Genomic DNA, 21055 nt, shown 5'->3' on the forward strand with positions numbered 1-21055 from the left:
TTCTGAGGCCTGTTATCAGTCTGACTGACATAAGCAACACGGCTAATATTTGGGAGGGCCACAAAATCGACTTTCAGTCGTCGAGCCTGGCGTTGGCTATCACCTGCAAGCACAGAGTTAAGGAAACCTCCGGCAGAAGCCCCCTAGAAAACAGTAATCTAATCTTCCAAACACACCTCATAATTTGTGGGTATGAAGGCCCCTTCCTCGGATAATCACTGACCCTTGGGTTGAAATCATTTCACAAAAATAAAGAACGTAGAAAGTTAAGTTTTTAATCGCGTGCTTTTTGTGCTTCACTAAAATGCTGCATATCACGGAATCAGCAAACTTTTCAGCTCTAGGGCAAGGACGAGTTCATGTTACAACAAACACAGTTTTCAGAAATCACTGGCCTGGGAGAAATTACTTTATTTTACCAACCACCGGCAATAAATTTTCGACAGATATCATTTCTGAATAATTTAATTTCTGGTGGAGCGTGGCATGCCTGAGGGCAGACGCTTGCGAGGAGTGATTGACAGAAGGAAGCTTGTTCATCGCCGTGAATGGCTGCCCTGGGATAGGAAGGCGTGCCACAAAAGAGACAAAAGTATAAATTGTCGAGGAGCTAGGTTATTGTGCCCTCAGTCCTGACTGCCTAGAGCCCTTCTATTCTTGCTTGGCAAAGATCGTTGAATATTTGCTCCTTTCCGTTGCACCCGCCGCCATGTCTCTCTCCAGCTCTGTCTCCAGACAAGGAGTTTCCTTTAGTTCCTCAGTGAGGTCTAGCTCTGGTGGGGGTGGATCGTGGGCTGCGGGTGCCCTGGGCGGCGGTGGGGGTGGTGGTGCCGGTGGACTTGCCTCTGGTATGTCAAGCTTGTCCTTGGGGGGTGGCTCATATTCTCTGGGGGTTGCAGGCGGACTTGGAGGATCTGGTGGCGGTGGTGGCTTTGGCAGTGGGTATGGAAGTGGTTATGGGTTTGGTGGAGGGGCTGGTCTTGGTGGCGGATATTCGCTTGGGCTAGGGGCTGGATTAGGTGGAGGTGCTGGCTTTGGTGGAGGTGCTGGATTTGGTGGAGGTGCTGGCTTTGGTGGAGGCGCTGGATTTGGCGGAGGGGCTGGATTTGGTGGAGGGGCTGGATTTGGTGGAGGGGCTGGATTTGGAGCTGGGCTGGGTCCTGCATTTGCAATGGGTCGCGCCCTGATGTCCACCGGCCTGAGCCAGGGCTCTGCTCTAGGTTTTGGTGGGAGCTTTGCACCGCGTGTGGCCAGTTTGCCATCAAGTGCAGCTCAAAAGCAGACCCTGTCAGGGCTGAATGACCGCTTCCAGAGCTATGTGGAGAAGGTCAAGCAACTGCAAATGGAGAACATAACCTTACAGGCCCAGCTGGACAGCTTGACGGGTGGCGCCTCAGTCTCTGGCGGAGGTGACCCCTCTGCCCCGGTCAACTACGAGGCCCAGCTCAGCGACCTGAGGACCAACGTGGAGAACATTACCTTAGAGAACATCAGGCTTGAAATTGAGCTGGACAACACCAGGGGAGCCGCGGAAGAACTCAAGGCTAAGTATGAAACTTTAAATATTCAATTTTAAAGAATAATCCCACACTGCCTGTCCATTCAAAAAAATAACGTCAATCTACTTGGTGCTGAAGGTATCCACGATGCATTCATATATACAATGGTTAACCATGTACTACGTCTTGTATTGTCTTCAAAGTGTTTGGTGACATCATGAACAAGAAAAATAGAAGTCAAATGGTTTATTATTGTTACCATTAATTACCCTGAGTATCAGCTTGACATTTTGTACCTTCCTAAATTTGGCCTGAAGAATGCTAACTGTAATAATCTTGATGTGTATTGTGAGAGTGGATTCGTCTAATCCAATCTGACAACTCCAGAACAGTATTTCCCTTTTTAATTTCTCTTTCAATAAAAAAAGAATATTCGCACTTTAAAATACAAACCAAACACAATTAAGTACAATCGTTTACAGTCATACAACAATATCACAGGAAGACCCTTTTTGGTCATGCTTTTCCCCTAAATTTTCTTTAAGTCGGAGACCCCCCATCCAGCTTTCTATTTTTCTCACTTCTTTTCTGAGTACTGCTTCGGCTTTGACTTTGCTAAAAGTTCTACTCAATTTGACCCTACCATTAGTCAAGCTGTCCTTTAGTCAAATTACGTTTGTCAGACTCAACTTTGTGTTCTATCTGATTAACATACAACCATGTACAGATTGGGATGGGGATGGAGAGAGAGATAGTGAGTGTGTGTTAAGGTATGTTAATTACGTTGTAAGTTAAATGCATATAATATTGAGTAAAAAAATAACTTTAAATAATTAAAATAAGTAATAAATAGCTTAAAATATATAACGTAATGCGTGGGGGTGTCCCCAGTGCTCAATCTGGAAAAGAACGAGTGCTGGGCCAAAATATATCTCAGAAGCCCAGCTGCGCCGCTGTCGAATGTCAGGATTGCATAATACCTCAGCTCTGTGTAGTCTTGATTTCTCCTCATGCCTCTTTCGACCACCAACATCCTCTCCTTATCCTTTTCTCATACTCTTCCAGCTCCTTTCCCACACTACGTTCTCCCTTCGTCAGAGTTTTTCCGTCTCTCTCTTCCTCCCTCTTTCCCCCTTTCCTGCCTTGCTCTCTCTTTTTGGAGGTCAAAGTCTGGTCGATCCCCAAGAATGAGCGTTGGTGCGCCCCACCTGCAACTTCTAGCTCAAATTAATCACTGGACGGCCCCATGCAAATGAGAGATCGGCGTTTACCCCAGGCTTTGTGCCATGGGACAGGAACACGGGCAAAAAGGCCAGGCGGGCACGAGCTAAAGGCGGACCTCCCGAGAGGTGGAGCTCAGTCAAGCACCCGAGGGTTTTTTCTTCAGAGGGTCATAGGGACTATCTTGTGACAGTGCAGCACCCCTGGCGTGGCGCTGAAACCCGCAGGGGAAGTCGCTGACCCTGTCCATTGAGAGGGTGGGAATGGCCTTGAAATGACATTGACAGGCAGCAGGGGCCACGCTTTCAGTATCTGTAGAGGGGCTGCCTTCACTCTGGTCCCCGAGTGTTTACTCAGGACAGCAGCTGGGTGGGTGAGTTCAGGAGTGCCTGCATCTGTCCTGGTGGCCTTGAGATGACATTGACAGGCAGCAGGGGCCACGCTTTCAGTATCTGCACAGGGGCTGCCTGCACTCTGGTCCCCGAGTGGTTACTCAGGACAGCAGCTGGGTGGGTGAGTTCAGGAGTGCAGGCATCTGTGCGAGTGCAGTTTACACATGCATCTGTCCTGATGGCCTTGCAAGCCCCAGGGGCGACTCTAGGCTCATGGCGGCCCTGGGCAGGGAGAGTAGGTAGGGGGCCCTGGAAGAGGGGGTCCGGGTCGGGCGGAGCACGGAGGCCAGTGAAGAGGGGGGGGGGGGGGGGGGGTCAGGGTGTTTGGAAGGGAAAAAGAGCCAGAGGCCGCCAAATCCCTGCCAGGGGCCACCACGCAAGTATGTATCCATCCTCAGAGGATTATTATATTAAGGATATATATTGGCGTGGTGGCCCCTGGGGTTTGGTGGCCCTGTGCGGGTGCACAGCTTGCACATGCCTAAGGCCACGCCTGCAAGCCCCCTATGTGAGGGGCAGGAGAGCTCCTTTGAGCAAGCATAAGCAGCAGGCGAACCACTGCTCCGTGTTGATGTTCTTCGCTGTTGAATCAGAAAACCTTTCCAGACTCAAAACATGGGACTAGTATATCTGTAAAAGCATTTCAGGGGTCGCAAACACCGAATCAGAGCATTTGTGACCATAAAAAAAGCTTAGTACATCCACCCCAAAGTCCCTAAAATTGAGAAGATGGTGGATGCAATGTAGATCATGCCCCCCATTCACAGCAAGCAAGTGGTGTGTGCATGAACTCCTGCCAACACAGCACAGCACTTTTAGAGCCATCAGTCGCCCCCACGCACCACCTTCATCCTTTTGCTAGGGGGAGAACATGGAAGGCAGGAATATCAGCAGGTTGCAATGTGAGGGAGAAGATAGATAACATGACACAATATTTTTAACAGGAAGGACTGCCATTGCACCAGTGACTTGAGTCAATAGGGTGACATCTTGCATTAGGAACATTATAAAGATTACAACCTCCTAATGTCTGCATATTCCCAGATATCTCGAAAATAACCTCTGTCACTTAACTCCAAGGTTTTGGAATTGCTTTCTCGAGGAAAGCTGTCTGATTCCAAGCAGATGGCTTTTTGAAGAGGTCTAAAATAAAATCCAGCTCTCAGGCAAAGAACTCTAGCTCTGCTATTCCGTTATGACTCCAAGGGGAATATTCACAATGAAGTGACGGAGCGCGACGTTAGCCTTGTTGGCTTAGCGCCATGCTCCGCCACTCCAGAACTGCAGGGCTGCACCATATTTTCAAGAATTACGGTGCATCCCTGTGTTTCTCCCTGCACTGGCGCTAATTGCAGCTGCCTAGCGCCAACACAGGCACTCATGCACCATTGTGCAAGGGTGCCTGCGTTGCAGGCAAAGTTTGTGTATGTGCTGAAAGGTGTCCTTTTCTGCAGATAAGCAATCACCAATGGCGTTTTGTAACTTCTATGTGTGCTGTAGAATCTTGCAATGCATAATTTAAAAAAATGGTTGTTTATGTGCAGGAAGGGACACCTTCCTTCACATAAACAATCAATGGCGTTTTTGATGTTTCTATGTGCTGCAAAATGCAGCACAAATAACAGCAAAAACGAGGAGAAATAAAGCATTTCTCCTCATCTCACCAGGGTAAGACCAGGTTTTTTTGGTCTCAATTTTGGCGTTGCCCCATATGAACGCCACCCTTGTAAATATGGGTCAGTATCAAAATCAATGGGTGTTGCAGTGGAACGCCCACCGCAAAACCCATTGCCCTCTCCCTTCACACTAAGTGAAAGAGTGCCTTATTTACAAAACAGCATTAAGCCTTGTTAAGTGGCTTAACGCTGCCTTGTAAATAAGGCGAAGCCCATTTCATCACCAGAACGTCACTTAAAGTAACTTTCTGGAGGCAATAGGGGCTTGTAAATATGTCCCCAAGTGTGTGAGGGATTAATACCCATGCGGTCAGGTTCACACTCCGTAAAAGCTGTACTAAATAATTAATTAGATGAAAAACGAAATCTTAAAGAACATGGCTTCTACCCTTGTGCTGCTGAATAAGGAAGGGAAAATCTAATTGATTTGTAATATCTTGCTTACCTGCAACTGAGTACTCTACTTCGAACACGGTTTCGGTTATGTAGCCAGAGAGTTTCCAGTGAGGTAGATTTTGTCAGTCTGTTGGTGTATGTTTTTTGTTATCAATAATCGGATATTGCAAAGCATACAAAGAGATGCATTTTAGTACTCAGGCTCTAAATAAAGAAAATGAACTCACTGCCCGCTGGTACCACTTATTGTGCTGGTGAATGGATATTGTCTAGCTAATCCTGAGCACTAGGTGGTAAAGCCATGAACTAAGATTAAAGCCCATAACAGGCACGTCAAACAGCAAGTTCCCGATCTCGGGAGTGCAGAGAAACCATGTGTGGTTCCGTTTGTCCATTCTACCATTGCGGTTGTGTTTCTGCTAAAATGAGCGTTTTCTAGGGGGTTTTGAGCTTCTGAGATAGGTAGGTGTTTGCATCCATCCTATTTTGGCAAATAATCTCATTCTTCAGCCAGCTAGAGAAACATTCTGCTTAGCAAGCAACAGAAAACCTGCTCCGTTTGTTTCCAGATCCACGGTCTGCAGTCCTAAATAAAACCCCATTGTTTTTGTGACTTTGGGATTTATTTCTGACTACTGTGGTAAGGCCACACATCTGGTGTCCAACCAAGTAGCGTTTCCACATTGAGAACCGCGGGTTATATGGTATGCCCGCATAAAAACCTCTTTATACCCTCCGGGGGGCCAAAGTCGAGAATGAGGACCACGGTAGGCTACATGTGGTTCATCAGTGTCTTAACCTTGCTGGGATCTGCAAGATACATTTTATGATATTTCCGACCACGGGAAGGGCCTCAGCTCTGGCCTGTGAGGATTATGGATCCCTTTTTGTCCATTTGGCCTCTCCTGGTATAACTGCTGTCGATGTTCGAACATTCATTAATTCATTCAGAAGATTGCTCAACGCGATGCTTGGATTTGTTTCCACACACAGATAAGGTTAATTTAGTGGATAAATGCAGGCAGTTTTCTGTAGCTGAGACATTCATTCTCAGCACTACGACATTTTGGATAATGTGACTCCCAAGCTTTGCATGAAACCTGTTGTGTTGGCTTAACCCTGTTTCCCCTGTTTATCTAAATATGCAGTCTGTAGTGACTATGATCCAATGTCAGTATCTGGCCAGTGCCCAGCGTTCCATCTTGTGCTGTTTCTGGGTTTCTCTCTCAACCTTTCCCATGCAAAACATGTTCAAGTGTGTTTTTTCTCCAGGTATGACTTTGAGTTGGGTGTGAAGTTTCAACTGGAGACTGACATTACAACAATGAAAAGGGTAAGTTTGTTTCTTTTACCATTCAAGTCTAATATACCTTTATATCAGAGACTTGCTTTAGCCGCAGAGCTCCTCTACTTCTTCTGTTTTAATACTTGGAGGGATGCCAATTCACATGTGTGCGTGGGGTGCCCCATGGCGTTATGTAAATATGCCCTGGACAAGACTAAAGTTGAATGAATGAATGAATGAATAAGGGGATTTATAGATCACACAGCTACTACACGAGTGTCCCGGTGTTAGGCATGTGCCAATTATTAAGGTTAGTGACCATCTATTCTTTAAACAGGTGGGTTTTCAGTTGCTTACAGAACAGCTTTATGTCTGGTAGACATCTGAGGGGAAAAGGAAGTTAATTCCAGAGTTTAGCCGCCAGCAGTGAACAGGCCGAGCCACCCTACCTTTTCTTTTTTGTGCATGGGGAGGAGAGGAGGTAAACTGTCTGCGAGCACTGAGATCTTTGCGGGCAGTGATTGGTCAGTCTACCTAGCAGATAGGCAGGGCCCTTTTTGTAGAAGGCCAAGTGGGCCACTGTTAATGCTTTAAAGAAGATCCTCATCTTTACCGGTAGCCAGTGTAACTGTTTACTATAGTGAGTAATAAAGGTGTGTTTTGGGAGATTAAATAATAATCGAATGACAATATTTTAAACTTTTTGTAATCTATGTGCCAAGTAGGATGGAAGTCCTACGTTTAGCACATTTGCGTAGTCCAGTATGGAAAAGATCAGTGCCAAGGACCATGGTTTTTGAGCTTCCCAGGCTAACAGTTTGATACATTTCCTCAACATCCTAAGGATCTGGCATGTTCTTTTGACTGTGGCTGTAATTTGGGATTGGAGGGATAGGTGATTGTCAACTCATTCTATAAAGTTCCCGCCTTTTCAGTGGGGGTAGGAGAAGGACAGTGGGACAGACAGGCCCGACCAAACTTGGATGGTGTCTGATGCAAATAATAAGACCTCTATCTTGTCTGGGTTGCATTGTTGTGTGTTGAATCTGAGCCAACATAACACTGCCACCATGCAGTGGGTTGTTGATCTAATCCACCTCTCAATTACTTATGTTCTTTATGACACAATTGATTGTTGGGTTGGCAATTGGTTGCTAGAATTTGCTGAGTAGGTTCTCGTTTGGTGCTTTGCAGTGTAGTCAGTAGTGCTCTTCATCCAGTCCTTATACAAATGTAGGTGGTGTGCCCATTGGTGGGTGGATGCTTGTCAAAGAAGAGTCCAGCAGAGCACACATTGAGGTGACTGATGAACGTGGTACCTGCCATCGGGACAGTAGGAGCACACACAACACAAATTCAACCACAAGCAGGCATGCACACACACACACACACAAAAATGCATTCCCCTTGATCACACACACACACAAAACATACAAGTATGCACACCCAGCTACATCCCCTACCTTGTCTTCACACTCATTTTGTTGTTTAAACAAGAGGCTCGCAGTGGTCCATGGGCTGTAATCCAAGCCATTAAATGGCTTCAATCTCTGGTTAGGAAATAAGAAAACAAATATAATTGGGGTGTAGTGGTTCCCTTTAATCCACGGGCCCCGGTGTCTATACCTGTTGCACAAGTGATAGCTACGCCTTTGGAAGTGGCTCTGGAATGTACAACACTAAGTGTGGACTGCACTAACAAACATTTTTCTTAACGAATTAAGGAAATCATATTTCTAGGCAGGCCGGCATTTGTAAATCGAGTAATTTGACTTTTTAAGACCTGATATCTGGGTGGTCTCCGGAGGGTGGGAAACTATATGTGTGTACCTTGTTGTGAGTTATGTGTGCGGTAATATTCGAGAAATGAGGCAGTGAAATTGACTCCGGTCCTTCCCGATCAAAAAGATCAAAACTTTGGCAAATCCCTGCTCTTTTATCCACAAAGTGTGATTGGTCCAGCCCCACTGCATGCAATGGAATAACAGCACCCACAGCCTGCACAGTGCTGCTTGCTACTGCCGCCTGGTCTTTATTTACAGATGTTTACAACACCAGCCCACATACAGCAACAAAACCGGTCCATCACACCACAAAACCGGCCCACACACTGACCTGTCACACTGGCTCTTCTGACACTGCCAGATTACCCTGTAGGCCAGTCTGATTCTGACAAACTGGCAAACAAGATGTGCAACATTAAGTGACGGGGATTTCCAGTGTTTTATATACCCATCTTTGTAATTTAAAATATCTTAATGAAAATACTTGGCACACTACACGGAGAGGAGGTTCAGGCTGAGGAGGGGTGTTGTGTTTTTGTGTATAATGATGAGGGCATATCAGTGTCACTTGGGTAACACGGTTTCACACCTTAAATTCCCTTTTTATCTGGAGCTATCATTCTAATGAGAGGGGGGATGCTGATGTGGAACTGCTCATTTCTTGGCAGTCTGAAATTCTGAGGTGCAGGAGTACCACAATATTCTGGCTTGTGCCCTGAGAAATGAAGAACCATCAAGTAATCAGTATTCAGGCATGCGATTTTCAAGGAAATTCCCCATTTTTGGTCCTTTGCCGTCCACATACTTTGCAACTTTTTGGTGGTGAAATGCTTGGAAAAAAACATTGTAGACTTCCTGCTGATTACCAGCTGAATCCAAATTACCCCTGACCTAAATGACGTTTTAAGTAGTAACCTAAGTAGTATAAGTTACTTTCTGCAAATGTATTTTCACTCATATTGAGAGAGGAACCCCCAATAATTAGATGTAAGGAAACTGAATTCTCTAATGAATTACTGTACAGACAATGAAAAGAACGTTATGAAACACAAAATATTAACATCTAGTTCGGTATCGCAGGACATCGACATTGCATCAGAAATTCGCACTGACCTGGAACAAAGATACACCGCTGCCCTTGACGAGTGGGACTATGTGAAGAAGACGCAGGCAGAGGTAAGTGACACTGTTGAGCAAGGTGGTGCTTGATGAAACACGCATTGGCAAAGCCAATGGTTCTGGTGTGGGCCACCATGCTTTTGGGTTTTTATCAAGGCTTATTTTGTATTTTCATGTTTTGTGCAAAACCTTATTGTTTGTGAAGCTTGTCAATTGAAAATACTTCTTATCTACCTTAAGTGACCCACCACATGATGTTGGAAACATTCAATGCACTTGAGTCTCAGTTCCCTAATTGCTCAGCAGGAGAGGTACAGAGGCATGCTTTCCTTTGATAAAGCAGAAAAGTTAAGTGAGAAAATTATTATTGTAAGGTTGACTGGTCAGGCTGAGCAGTGATAGTATGTCTACAAGTACTGACATTTGCTTGAGAACTTGTGCTTGAAAAAACGAAGTGTGGCATGATAGTGTTGGACTGGCCTGTCGGCCAATCGGGCTGTGTCAGACGGGCCAGCTTGAAAAGACCACTGTGGGCCATGTTTTTTTGGTCCCAAGAGCTTTGATGTGACCAACAAAACCAACGCACACACAGGTCCTTTCAAGTTGGCCCGGTATACCAGTTAGCCTTAGGGTGGTCTTCCCCTAAATGTTTTGCCTTCCTCCTGCATTTTTGATGATCTTTTTTCTGCTGGCCTTAGAACTCTATGCTCTTTACCACTGTTAACCAGTGCTAATGTGTGTGTGCTCACTCCTTTAAACATAATAATATTGACTTATCTCCAACTGGCATATTTAATTGACTTATAAGTCCCTAGTAAATTGGTACTACATGTACCCAGGGCATGTAAATCACTGGTGGATCTGCAGCACTTATTGTACCACCCACTAAAGTAGCCCTTTAAACGCATCTCAGGCCTGCCATTGCAGCCCGTGTGTGCAGCTTTTAAACTGCCATGTCAAAACTGGCAAAAAAACTTTTCCTAGGCCAAACCTTCCTTTTTAATACATAAAAGTCACCCCTAAGGGAGACCCTGGACATTGCAGAGGGCAGGGTGCAGATTATTTAAAAAGTTGGACATTTACTTCTAACTTTTTCATGTCCTGGTAGTAAAAGCAGCATCAATTTATTTTTCACTATTTCAAGGCCTACCTCTCCCATAGAATAACATCAGAGTCACCTTATTACATTTAATAAGCTGCAACTTCCAATTGGGAATAGGTAACCAGTTCATATTTGGTGTGTTTGGAATTGTAATGAAGTATCCTCTCTCATGGGAAAGTCGGATCTTAAATTATAATCATGAAAATGCCACTTTTAGAAAGTTTATTAAAGGGGGTAGGTCAATTCACCACGTCTGTAGCGGTTTGGAATGAGACAGAATTTACTCCCTGTTGAAATGAAAGAAGATCAGTGAAAAGCAAAGAAATCCAAACTCAATAAAAAGAAATCAACTGGCAGTAGAAGGGTTGCTCCATGTGCCTGACGCCTTTGTACAAAGATATAAAGATACACAGGCGGATTCAACGTTCCAACCAAACAGACAAGGGACTTGCTTTTATAATACCAGAGATAAATATTATGTCAGTCCAGTAGCAAAAGAGCCACAATAACCAGATTACACCAAGTCAAAGCCCTGAAGAGAGTTCCATGAACGTCACTGGGACTTGAAACGCGTTGGCACTATTCCTTCCATTGGGGAAATGACAACTTATGAATACAAGTAGCGTTGATGGACTTTTATCATTGACTCAACCTCAACCTCTCTAATGATTGTTCCCAATGGCTAGCATCCCTCTAAAGAAATTATGAACTATATACAATGGGTTTGCTTTATGTTTAATGTACTTGACACAACCGACTGGTGTATCTGCCAGTGAGGGCCCAATTAGACTTAGTTCTGCCTAATTGGGTCACCATTGGCAGGATGAGAGGGCAGAGCCGAGCACAGCCCCAGTTACACTTGAATAGGCTGTGTCCTGCGGCCACACAAAAGGCTGCATATCCCCTGTACTTAGTCTAGAGCCAGGGCAGGGGAGGCAGGAAAATTGTTCACTTCAAAGGGAAACCTCTACAATCTTCTCTCAGTTCATAGAAGGCACCTGATATAAATATTGAACCTCAGACACCAACTCTTCAGCACACTTCTGGGCATGTGGAAGACTCTGCCAGGAAGAAAGACTGCTGTGATACTGAAAGGACTGCCACTCTACTCGATTGCTACCCTGAACAGCTGATGTCAGCTGTGTTGACCTGCTGCCCTCTTGGCTGGTTCAGAGGGGCTGTACCTGCAACTTGTTCCCAGAACCAGCAGAGTGACTCGATGGCCTAGCCACGTTTTCAGCACCTGGACTCTGCAACTGTGAGGTCTACCCTGTCAAGTGATGCCGCCCCAGTCCTAGACCCTTGGAATTGGGCCTGAAGGTGCTCTGCCAGGGGATCTGTGGATCCAGCACAACTAACACATTTCATGTGCTCTGTACAGAATTGATGCACAGGGATTCTTCCAGCGCGAAGACTCCACATCAACCTCAGTGCTCACATCGGAACATCCACTGGGGGGTGCATCCCTGAACCAGGCCCTCACCTCAGAAATCTCTTGCCGACCTCAGCCTTGATGATGCAGTTTCTTGCATTGCAACCTCACAGATCCTCTGAACCCACGTATTGCCTTGGCTGAGGAACGCATCCTTGATGCAGGACCTCGCAATGCTCTGCAACCAGGACCTAAGGTACTCTTTTTCAGTGGGCCTAACTGGGTCCAGGTAGCTGGCCCACGCTCCATCGTGGTCAGCCTGAACTTATGACATTGTCCCAGTCCGGTGCAACTAGAAATCCACAGCTGGCATTTTGTTCTTTTGGACCTATTGTAACTGAAATATTTATGCCTGCAAGTCTCTGGTTCTATTGATTGGATGTTTGTGTTTTGGTCATATTTTATTTATTAACATCTACTATATTTATATAATTTGGTGTGGGATCCTGACTTCGCAGTGTTTTAATTTTATTACTGTTTGAAGTGTTGCCTGCTTTCTTTGTGCCAAGCTACCAGAGGGTTGAGCACAGGTTAATCTGTTTTTGTGTGTGGCTTCACCCTGACAAGGACTGTGGTTGCTGCATGAGTAGGATTTCACCCCCCCTCAACCCCCCCTTCAACCAAATGACCAAATTTCTTACATGGCCCAACTGGCAGCGCCAGATTGCCAGACTGCTTGACAGACCAGTCCAACACTGCTATGGCCAGAATCTATGTGCGGGTTTGAGGGCCTTTGAAAACATTTAGAGGCCGATTCTCAAACTTCTGTGTCTTAATACTGGAAATACATGGGTAACTCCGTTCTGTATCAGAAGTGAGGTATCAGTCAGAAAAGAATCTGTACATTTTACCCAGTGTAACAACTTATTAAAAATAGCTGAATGGTTTCTTATTGATTGAAACATCACTTTTAACTGGTAGTGCTTTCTATTGGACATACAAGCAGGGAAGGTTATCAAATTTGTATTAAGAGTTGGATTTGACAATAGACACAGAATTATTGATACACAAGGCAGGTCAATTTTTTACACAAAAAAGAAAACTATTCTTCTTGATTTTTGCTTGCAGTTCTTATATATTATGTGCAGGCGCGGCCAGAGCAGAAATGCCAGAATTTTGAAAATTGTGTGACTAATTCCTTAAAAGCAATATTGGTATTATTTTTGGTTATTTGTTCTTCCCAATGCAATCATCTCAAATTGATTTTCTTCTCCTAGGAGGTCAGCACTCTTCAGGCACAACTGGGTACCACATCTGATAAGTCTGTCTCTTTGATCGAAGTTGATGCTGTCAGATCATTCAATGTCACAAAAGCATTAAACGAAATGAGGGCTACATATGAAAAATCAGTCCGTCAGCACAAAGAGGATGCACAAAGGTTCTTTGAGTCCAAGGTAAGTGTTTGGTATTTCTAGAAGTCACCATAGTTATCCCTGACATTGAAATCAACTCTTTTGTGTGAGGTTGTCATCAGTAAGTAAGTAATGATGTCATTCGGAATGTCATCAATGATGTCATCAATGATGTAATTTAATATATGATGAGTGATGTAATATGTAAGGTTTTAAGCAGTGCATGGTGGTGCTGCAAGTTATAGTTAGCTCAGTAAACTGTAACAGGTGAATTTCAGTGGTGTGTGCCCTTCTCAGGAATATGGTGTAGTGTATTTTACTAAACTATGCAGAATTGTCCATCGGGTTTAAAAGAAGGTGTCTTTTTGGTGGCAAATGTATACTGGTCAAACTCTTGACTTAAAATTGTGGGTCATGTGAAGTCTTTAGAAGGGTAATCTGTTTAAGGTGAATATTAAATTGCCCACAGGTATAGTGTGTTGAATTATTTCAAGTCCACAAACCATGTATGATGGTGTCACAATGATTGTATGCTGTCCTCAGCTGCCATCAATGATATCATTTGAAATGTTATCAGAGATGTCATCAATGATGCCATTTAACATGCAATGAGTGATGTATCATATGAAGTCATGAGCAGAGCATGGGGGATGCAAGGTATAGGTAGCTCAGGAAACTATAACTGGAGCATTTCAGCATTTTTTTGTTTTTTAAACATTAGTTTCTTATCTTTGTCTACATCTATCTGTGAGGTCACGTTAACATTTGCCTTATTCAGTGTATTTCTAGTTTTTTAATATTATTCAGCAAACTCACCTGCTGCACACAGCCATTAGCCCCATGCAGCAGAAAGTAGTCCTTCATCTAGGCCCTGTACCCATCCCGCCAACAACAGCCAACTCCCTACCTCTGGTGACAGCCAAAGGCTGCTTGCAGCAGACGGCAGGCCCAGCGGCCAACCCACTGAAGTCGGCCAAGCCCACCACAGGTGGCCAACCACCTGCTGCACACAGACTTCAACAGAGCGCAGGGGGGAGTTTGCTGCAGGGCCTGGTGAGAGGCCAACTCTTGCAGGAGGGCCACAGACAAAAGCCCTAAAACATTTCCCAAAAGCCTATGTTTTTAGGTTTTGAACATTGATGCAGAAGTTAACTTCCCACCTTGGACATGGATGCATGTATACTCCTTTACAGGTCAAGAATCAGTAGGTTTCCAGGGTGGTAATGGAGAGGTAATAAATTTTCTCTAGGGATACATATATTTTTTTTTAAGTTAGGCTTGCACAGGTACATGGCATAATTCTACATGGGGAAATATTGTTTGCATTTAAATTCACAAGTAAAACATTGACTACTTGTGAAATTATATAGAATTTTCGAAAAACATTTGCTCCAAATATAAAGTAATGATACACATTTTTTGTCCTAAATATGTGTGACTGGGGGCCTTCGTAGTGTGGGTTGACACAATTAGACTTTCACTAGATACTGGATAGAATGTGTCTCCTTTGTGTCTTTGGAATTACACAAGGAGCCTTTTTCAGAGGTATGTTTAATTCTCTTAGTTTGTCCACCTTAATATTATCCACACTCCATTAATGTTAGTGCCCATATTATCAAGGCCAACTGAATGTTAAAGAATGCTAAATATAGGTGGGTCAAAGTATAAAAATGAGGCATTTAGCAGCGCACAAGCTAGGAATGAAAGATGGAAATAGTGCTTTGCTACCGGAAATAATCCTCACAGGGGTTAATTGAGGATTTAGCATCCATAAATTGATGTCTTTTTAATTATCGCCAAACGCTAAATCAGTACATAGGGGCTCATTACGATGTCGGGCGGAATAACTCTGCCCGACCCCTTCTCGGTCATGGGACTGGCCGACACCCAGTCGGAGGTCCCGACTGCCCCACTAGAATGCGACCGAACAGTGTTCGGTCGCATTCCCATATTTTAATATAGGAGCATGCATTCCGGCTGTAAACTGGCAGAAATGCGTGCTCCCATAGTAAAATGGGAAATGCAGTCAATCCCTGCACCCCGTGGCAGGCACCACAAGGTGCAGGGATCAACAGAGGGACACCATAGGTGCCCCCTCGGCCTCCAACCGGAGGCCGTGCATCCAAGGGGGCCCAGCTGGGGGCCCCAAAGACGCTTTCCGCCATGGTTTCCATGTCAGACAGACCGGTACGGAAACCATGACGGAAACCGTCATTCTAATCTCAAAGGCGGATAGGGAAATATGTCAAACAATTTGGGATTGCACATACAATGTACATTGGGGACGAAAATAGTCTAGAGGCACCACATACTATAAGGTTAAATATTATTATACATTATGCAGTTTATAGTATAAACAAGTAAAGCATTTAGGCCCAGTTGATTTCATATGTAGGAAGTGTTGGGACAATCACCGCCATTTTTGTAATGCAGCCTCATGGTGTAGTACAGAGACTGAAAAATTATTTCTTTTATCACGGAGAAAACATTTTATTTGGCTATGAAATTTGCCTTTCTGTCAATAATAAATTAAGATGCAATTGAAAATGTATTTGCAAGCCAGTTCCTTTTTTCTAGATGGTGATAGACCACGTTTCAAATACATGGAATGACCACTCGTGATCAATAGATTCTTAGTGCCTGATTACTTGGACATACGAGATACTCCATCACAAAAGTGACGAATATCCTGTCCGCCGTATTACAAATGCCATAGGAAATAATGTAATTGTAATTTAAATCCAGTGGACAACACACTGGATGCATTTTCTCCACCATAGATATAGCATGGCTGTTGATATTCATCCAGTGAATCCCCAGATTTAGCGTTTTCTTCTTAATAACATCAGTGCGGTGCAGATTTACCCCTTGCGCTGACAATGATTGATTCCCATTGTTCATGACGAGCTCAGCTCGTCATGAGTGTACGAGAGGTGTACCTCATGACGAGCTGAGCTCGTCATCAGCATCGAAGGGGTTAAATGAATTTACTGCATGAAAAAAATGGATGTATTGCACAAAGCTCCTCATTCTAGTTGACTTGCCACACCTAAGCAGTATTCCTGCACTAGGAATTATGGCTATAGCACATCTCATTACTTATGGAGTGCAGGACATATTGCGAAATGGCAATAATTGCGGGGATTGGTGTTTCTGAGCCTGTTCCAGCATATTATTCCTCATTTTAAGGCCTTTTTTTCACTGCGCATTTCACATTTAAGACGTGAGATATCTGTGTGAATAACACGAGAGTTGTAGTTTCCTGCAAAAGTTGTAATCCCAATTCGCCCGGTAGTTCCTGTTATTGACCCAACTAAAACTAGATACTGAAAAAGAATGAGGGTAAAAGTGGTGTGATGGAGGATAGGGGAAAATGTGGAAAGATTTGGGTGGTCATTTGTTTTTCTAATACTTAATGTATAGCTTATTTAAATGTGATAGTGACTGCCCTCCAAGGTACAAATAAAGTTATAATAGAAAAATGTATGTCATATAGAGTACAAACTTGTAATATCTCTTGTGAAAAAAAAATCAGATAACTCTTTTATGTGTCCTTTTTTTAGATGTCAGAAATTCAGAGTGAGTCAGCAAAGAACACAGAATCGATAACAGCAGTCAAAGCAGAAATAACATCTTCAACTAAAGAGATTCAGTCATTGAACATGGAACTAAACTCACTCCTCTCGATGGTAAGAAGGCATTTGTGTTTAATCCATTATAAACATAACACATATATTTGTTTAGCACCTGTTCACCCCTTAAGGGCGAAAAACTCTGTGCTTCTTACCCAACTCAGTGGTACTCGTTTTATAGATCGCGGAAGGATGAAGCGTTGAGTGGACAGGTCAGAACTCGAACCTGGAACCATAGGTCAAGCACGTATTACTGGAGTGACTGCATTGGTCTACTGAGCTGACAAACTCAGCAAGCATACTAACACACGTTCTTCCCTCGAAGAAATGTTAGTACACAATGCTTTTCAATGATTTAGAAAAATACCGATATGTTATTCATTTATATATCTAAAAATTGTTTTTGCTCATAAGATATCGGTGTATGAGAGACAAGAGTGTGGAGAAAAGCGTGAGTAGTCCAGGGATTTTTCTTTGAGTTACAGTGTTGACAGTACCCTGTTCCCTGAAACTTAGTGGGGTCTTCTCTTTTGTGAAAACATTCATTTATATCCAGCAACAGACTGTCCTTATGGGTGGAGGGACTCTACCCCCCACCTTTTTGCCCAGACAGGAAGAGTGTCTGTCAGGCTAAGCAGAGACCAGCTTGACAGACACTCTTCTTCTTCAGCTCAGGCAGCCAGGAGCTGTACTGGGCTAAATGCCCAGGCATCTTGCTGCCTGAGCTGAACTTTGCCAGGCTGAGGATTTTGCAGCCCTGTGGGTGTGGGCTCAGCCTAGCACAAGTGCGTTGAGACCCTGAGCGCGGAGATACTCCCTCGGGAGTTTATTCAAGCGCTCTACAAACACGCAAATAAATAAATAAATAACTACAGCCGGCCAATCTGTCATGCGCAGTTCAGAGCCTGCAATTCCAGTCCTGTAAAACACCTGAGGGATTGAAGGCAAAGGCCCCCAACCTCAAAATGAGCGCTGGGTTAGCTTGTTGCCAACCAATCCTGGACCTGCTCTCATGCTGAAAACAGCCTGAGAGCATGTCTAGTATTGGTTGGATTCTCATGCAGGAACTAAACTACTTTCCTTTCCTGCTCGCCGTCATCGGGAGAGTAGAAAAGTAAAATATCAGTGATTTTTACTGCATGCTGCGCCTCCATCCATTTTTGAAGTTGCTAGCCGCTCCGGTGGAGTACATATGCTGGTGCAGTGACTGCTGGCAGATCATCCTGGACGCTTTTGGAAGTTGTAAACATGCTAATGAATATGGGGTACAACATTACAAAGAATTGATTTGACACCAAGAATTTCAATTTTATTGTATATCATACAGAGTTAGTGGGGCTGGGGCATAACAGCAGGCATTTTGAGGTGCATAACACCAGGTATTTGGGAGGGGCACTGCACCAGAAATTTGGGAGGGGGCAATGATACCTGAGATTTGGGATGGAGTTATGACACAAGCCCAAGGAATTTGGTATGGTTGATTCATAATATTAGGGATTTGGGGGGAGTTTTCCTTCAGATGACATCTGGCATCAGAGGTGTAACAACAGAGGTATAATGAACATCTCAACAAAAATGATGGAAGCTGGCATTAAAACAGGCGTTTTGCAGTGATAGTATGACTCTATGATGTGTGAGGAGAATAGGACATCATGATATCAGGGACAGGAAGATCTTTCAACCTTTATTTTAGGAGAGCTTGACACTAGGGACTTATTTAAAGCATAATAGATAGAAGATAGCTGTAGCCGTCTATTAACAGCAGTCCCATTGAAGCAAATGTAGACTTAGAGTGGGTTTTGGGCCAGCCGATTTCTATGATTCAATGGTGTTCTTGTCTATCTTAGGTCCCTTCTTCTGATTCAGTGACTTGCCTCACTATTTTTGTTTTTGTCCCACCTAAAAGGCATTTGCAGCCTTATTCATGAAGGGGCCGTTTTGCGAGCCCCTAATAGCGAATCATAGCGATTCGCTATTAAGGACTCACAAAACGGTAATCATGTAGGAATCGCATAAAAAAATGCGATTCCTACTGATTCCTTATTTGCGATTAGCTAATTGCTAATCGCAAATAAGGAATAACTCGCCATTCATTCCTATGGGCCAAAAGGCCCATAGGAATGAATGGGGAGTATTCCCTATTTGCGATTAGCAATTAGCTAATCGCAAATAATATTGCGATTTGAAGGGTGCCAGGGGTGTCCACAGGACACCCTGTAGCACCCCTCAAATGAAATTTCACACAGGTGTTGCACACACACATGTCCAAAGGACATGTGTGTGTGTAACATGCAACTCAGAAAAATGCATTTAAATGCATTTTTCTGAGTTGTCGCAATTTACCGCGAGGTCTGACCTCGCGGTAAATTGCGGCAAGAAATTGCGAATTCGCAAATTTAAATTGGATGTTGAATTGCATTTAAGGAATCTCTAATAGAGATTCCTTAAATGTAATTCCTCGCACATTTGCGACATCGCAATTAGCGATTTTTGCATTTGGGATGCTGAATCCCAAATGCAAAAATCGCACTCGCAAAGGGCCGGATTCTCAGAATCCGGCCCTTTGCGAGCCGATTTAGCCTTCATGAATAAGGCTGTTGGTCTTCTCGTGTTTTGCTTGGATAAGTTGTATTCATTCACTGTTGACATAAGGACCTTGCATTGCTGAGCCTGAGGGACTATGTTCCCTCTCTATTTTTCTCCTTGTTCTGCCTGCTCCCCCTCTCCTTTGCCACCCTGTGATTTTCATTTAGAATTATTCCCCTCCCAATGTCCATTTTCCCTACTGCTAGTGTATAGGTGCCTGTCTATTTACAAATGGCTTTTTAACTATTAGAAGCCACCAGTGTGTGCGCATGAGTGCACATGTTACATGAATGGAGGCCCTCTTGTAATGCTTTTACATACGATTTAGAAAAACATTCTAAGATGACCACCTTTCATGAGCAGGCACAGTGGCTACCTGCAATAAAAAGCTATGGCAAAGCCAATAAATCTGTGTACAGAGATCACGGGCAATACCTATTGGTTTTGCCAATGCTTGTTTGTGTGTGGGATGTATTTCGTGGTTTTCCCTGCAACAATCTCAAAGGATAGTTTTTTTTTACCATAGACACTCTTGGTAAACATATATATGCTGTTATCTTCACATACTACAGGCACACACATATAAACATTTGTGGTACTCCTGTGTTATTGGTCAGAGTTTATTTGCATGTTCATAATGTGGGCAGAGATCATCTTTGAAAAAGCCCTGCGTAATATTCAAGGGAGGACACAATCTTTTTAATAGAAAATCAAGGTTTCATACCCCGTTGACCTTTTCAGGGATTACAAAATATGTTTTATATGGTTTCTTCATTATCTAAGATCATGATCAGGGCATAGCCAATTACACTTTAAAATGATTTGTGTTCTTCTCTGTAATCAGGATCCTATCAATTGGGGAGTTGGTTTAAACTCACATTTTATATTTCTCCCTTTTATCATTATGTGTAGATTTTCTGAGTGACGATTGGTCAATGTGGGTGTCTCGGCTCCACCTTGCTTACTTTTCTATTTAACAAAATAATAATCAAATGTTAAAAAGATGCTAATATGAGCCTGCACACCACCTAGCTGCAGCCTGCATTGTCATACAGGGGTAGAAGGCCACACTGTGAACATAGTCTCTTCACAAGCAAACCAGCTGTTTGTGAGATAGTGTCAGCCTAAAATCTCATAGACCTGAGCACCGTGTCATCGTTAGCCTTGCAAACCATAGCATCCTGAGCTATTGATGATCACCCTCATCGGCAAAGTTAGCCTCATTGAGTCAGGCCTAAGTGCCAGGAGTTAAATGTCAATCACTTGGTTTCCCTTTCTGGAGCCCTAATGACATCCCACCCTTTCGCAACTCGTCACAAGGTAGGTTGCGGTCAACAAGCATCTCTGGTCTCCTCCACCCTGTGACGAGTTGGGTAATGATGGTTTTACAGGCAGGAGAGGCTGCCGGCAGGGAGTTTAAATGTTATTGTAAATGTTTTTGTACTTGTATAGCGCACAGCTACCCAGCTGTACAAATACCACAAGGGAACCCTTCCTGGTTTTCCCTGTGAAGTGTCCACTCCTGGGCACCTCCATGGTGCAGACCAGGCATCCCTCGCGTTGTGGGGGCCGTTGTGGA

The 21055-nt window shown here is 43.9% G+C and overlaps 1 protein-coding gene across 2 annotated transcripts in view; it reads left to right on the forward strand.

Annotated features, from left to right (window-relative positions):
- The first annotated feature begins 628 nt into the window (after positions 1–628).
- The window catches only part of LOC147722405 (thread biopolymer filament subunit gamma-like), a 52370-nt gene continuing 31943 nt past the window's right edge, over positions 629–21055 (forward strand). Inside the window, exons 1-6 of one of the 2 annotated variants that reach the window (XM_086964925.1) lie at positions 655–1061; positions 1116–1548; positions 6457–6517; positions 9334–9429; positions 13124–13300; positions 16822–16947. In XM_086964925.1, coding sequence (XP_086821051.1) covers positions 710–1061; positions 1116–1548; positions 6457–6517; positions 9334–9429; positions 13124–13300; positions 16822–16947 — 1245 coding nt within the window. In that variant the 5' untranslated portion in view covers positions 655–709. Of the gene's footprint in view, positions 1549–6456; positions 6518–9333; positions 9430–13123; positions 13301–16821; positions 16948–21055 lie in introns of both variants that reach the window. The other variant, XM_086964924.1, reaches the window with a different exon arrangement.

This window comes from Lissotriton vulgaris, chromosome 4_1, assembly GCF_964263255.1.
Source record: "Lissotriton vulgaris chromosome 4_1, aLisVul1.2, whole genome shotgun sequence".
Lineage (NCBI taxonomy): Eukaryota > Metazoa > Chordata > Amphibia > Caudata > Salamandridae > Lissotriton > Lissotriton vulgaris.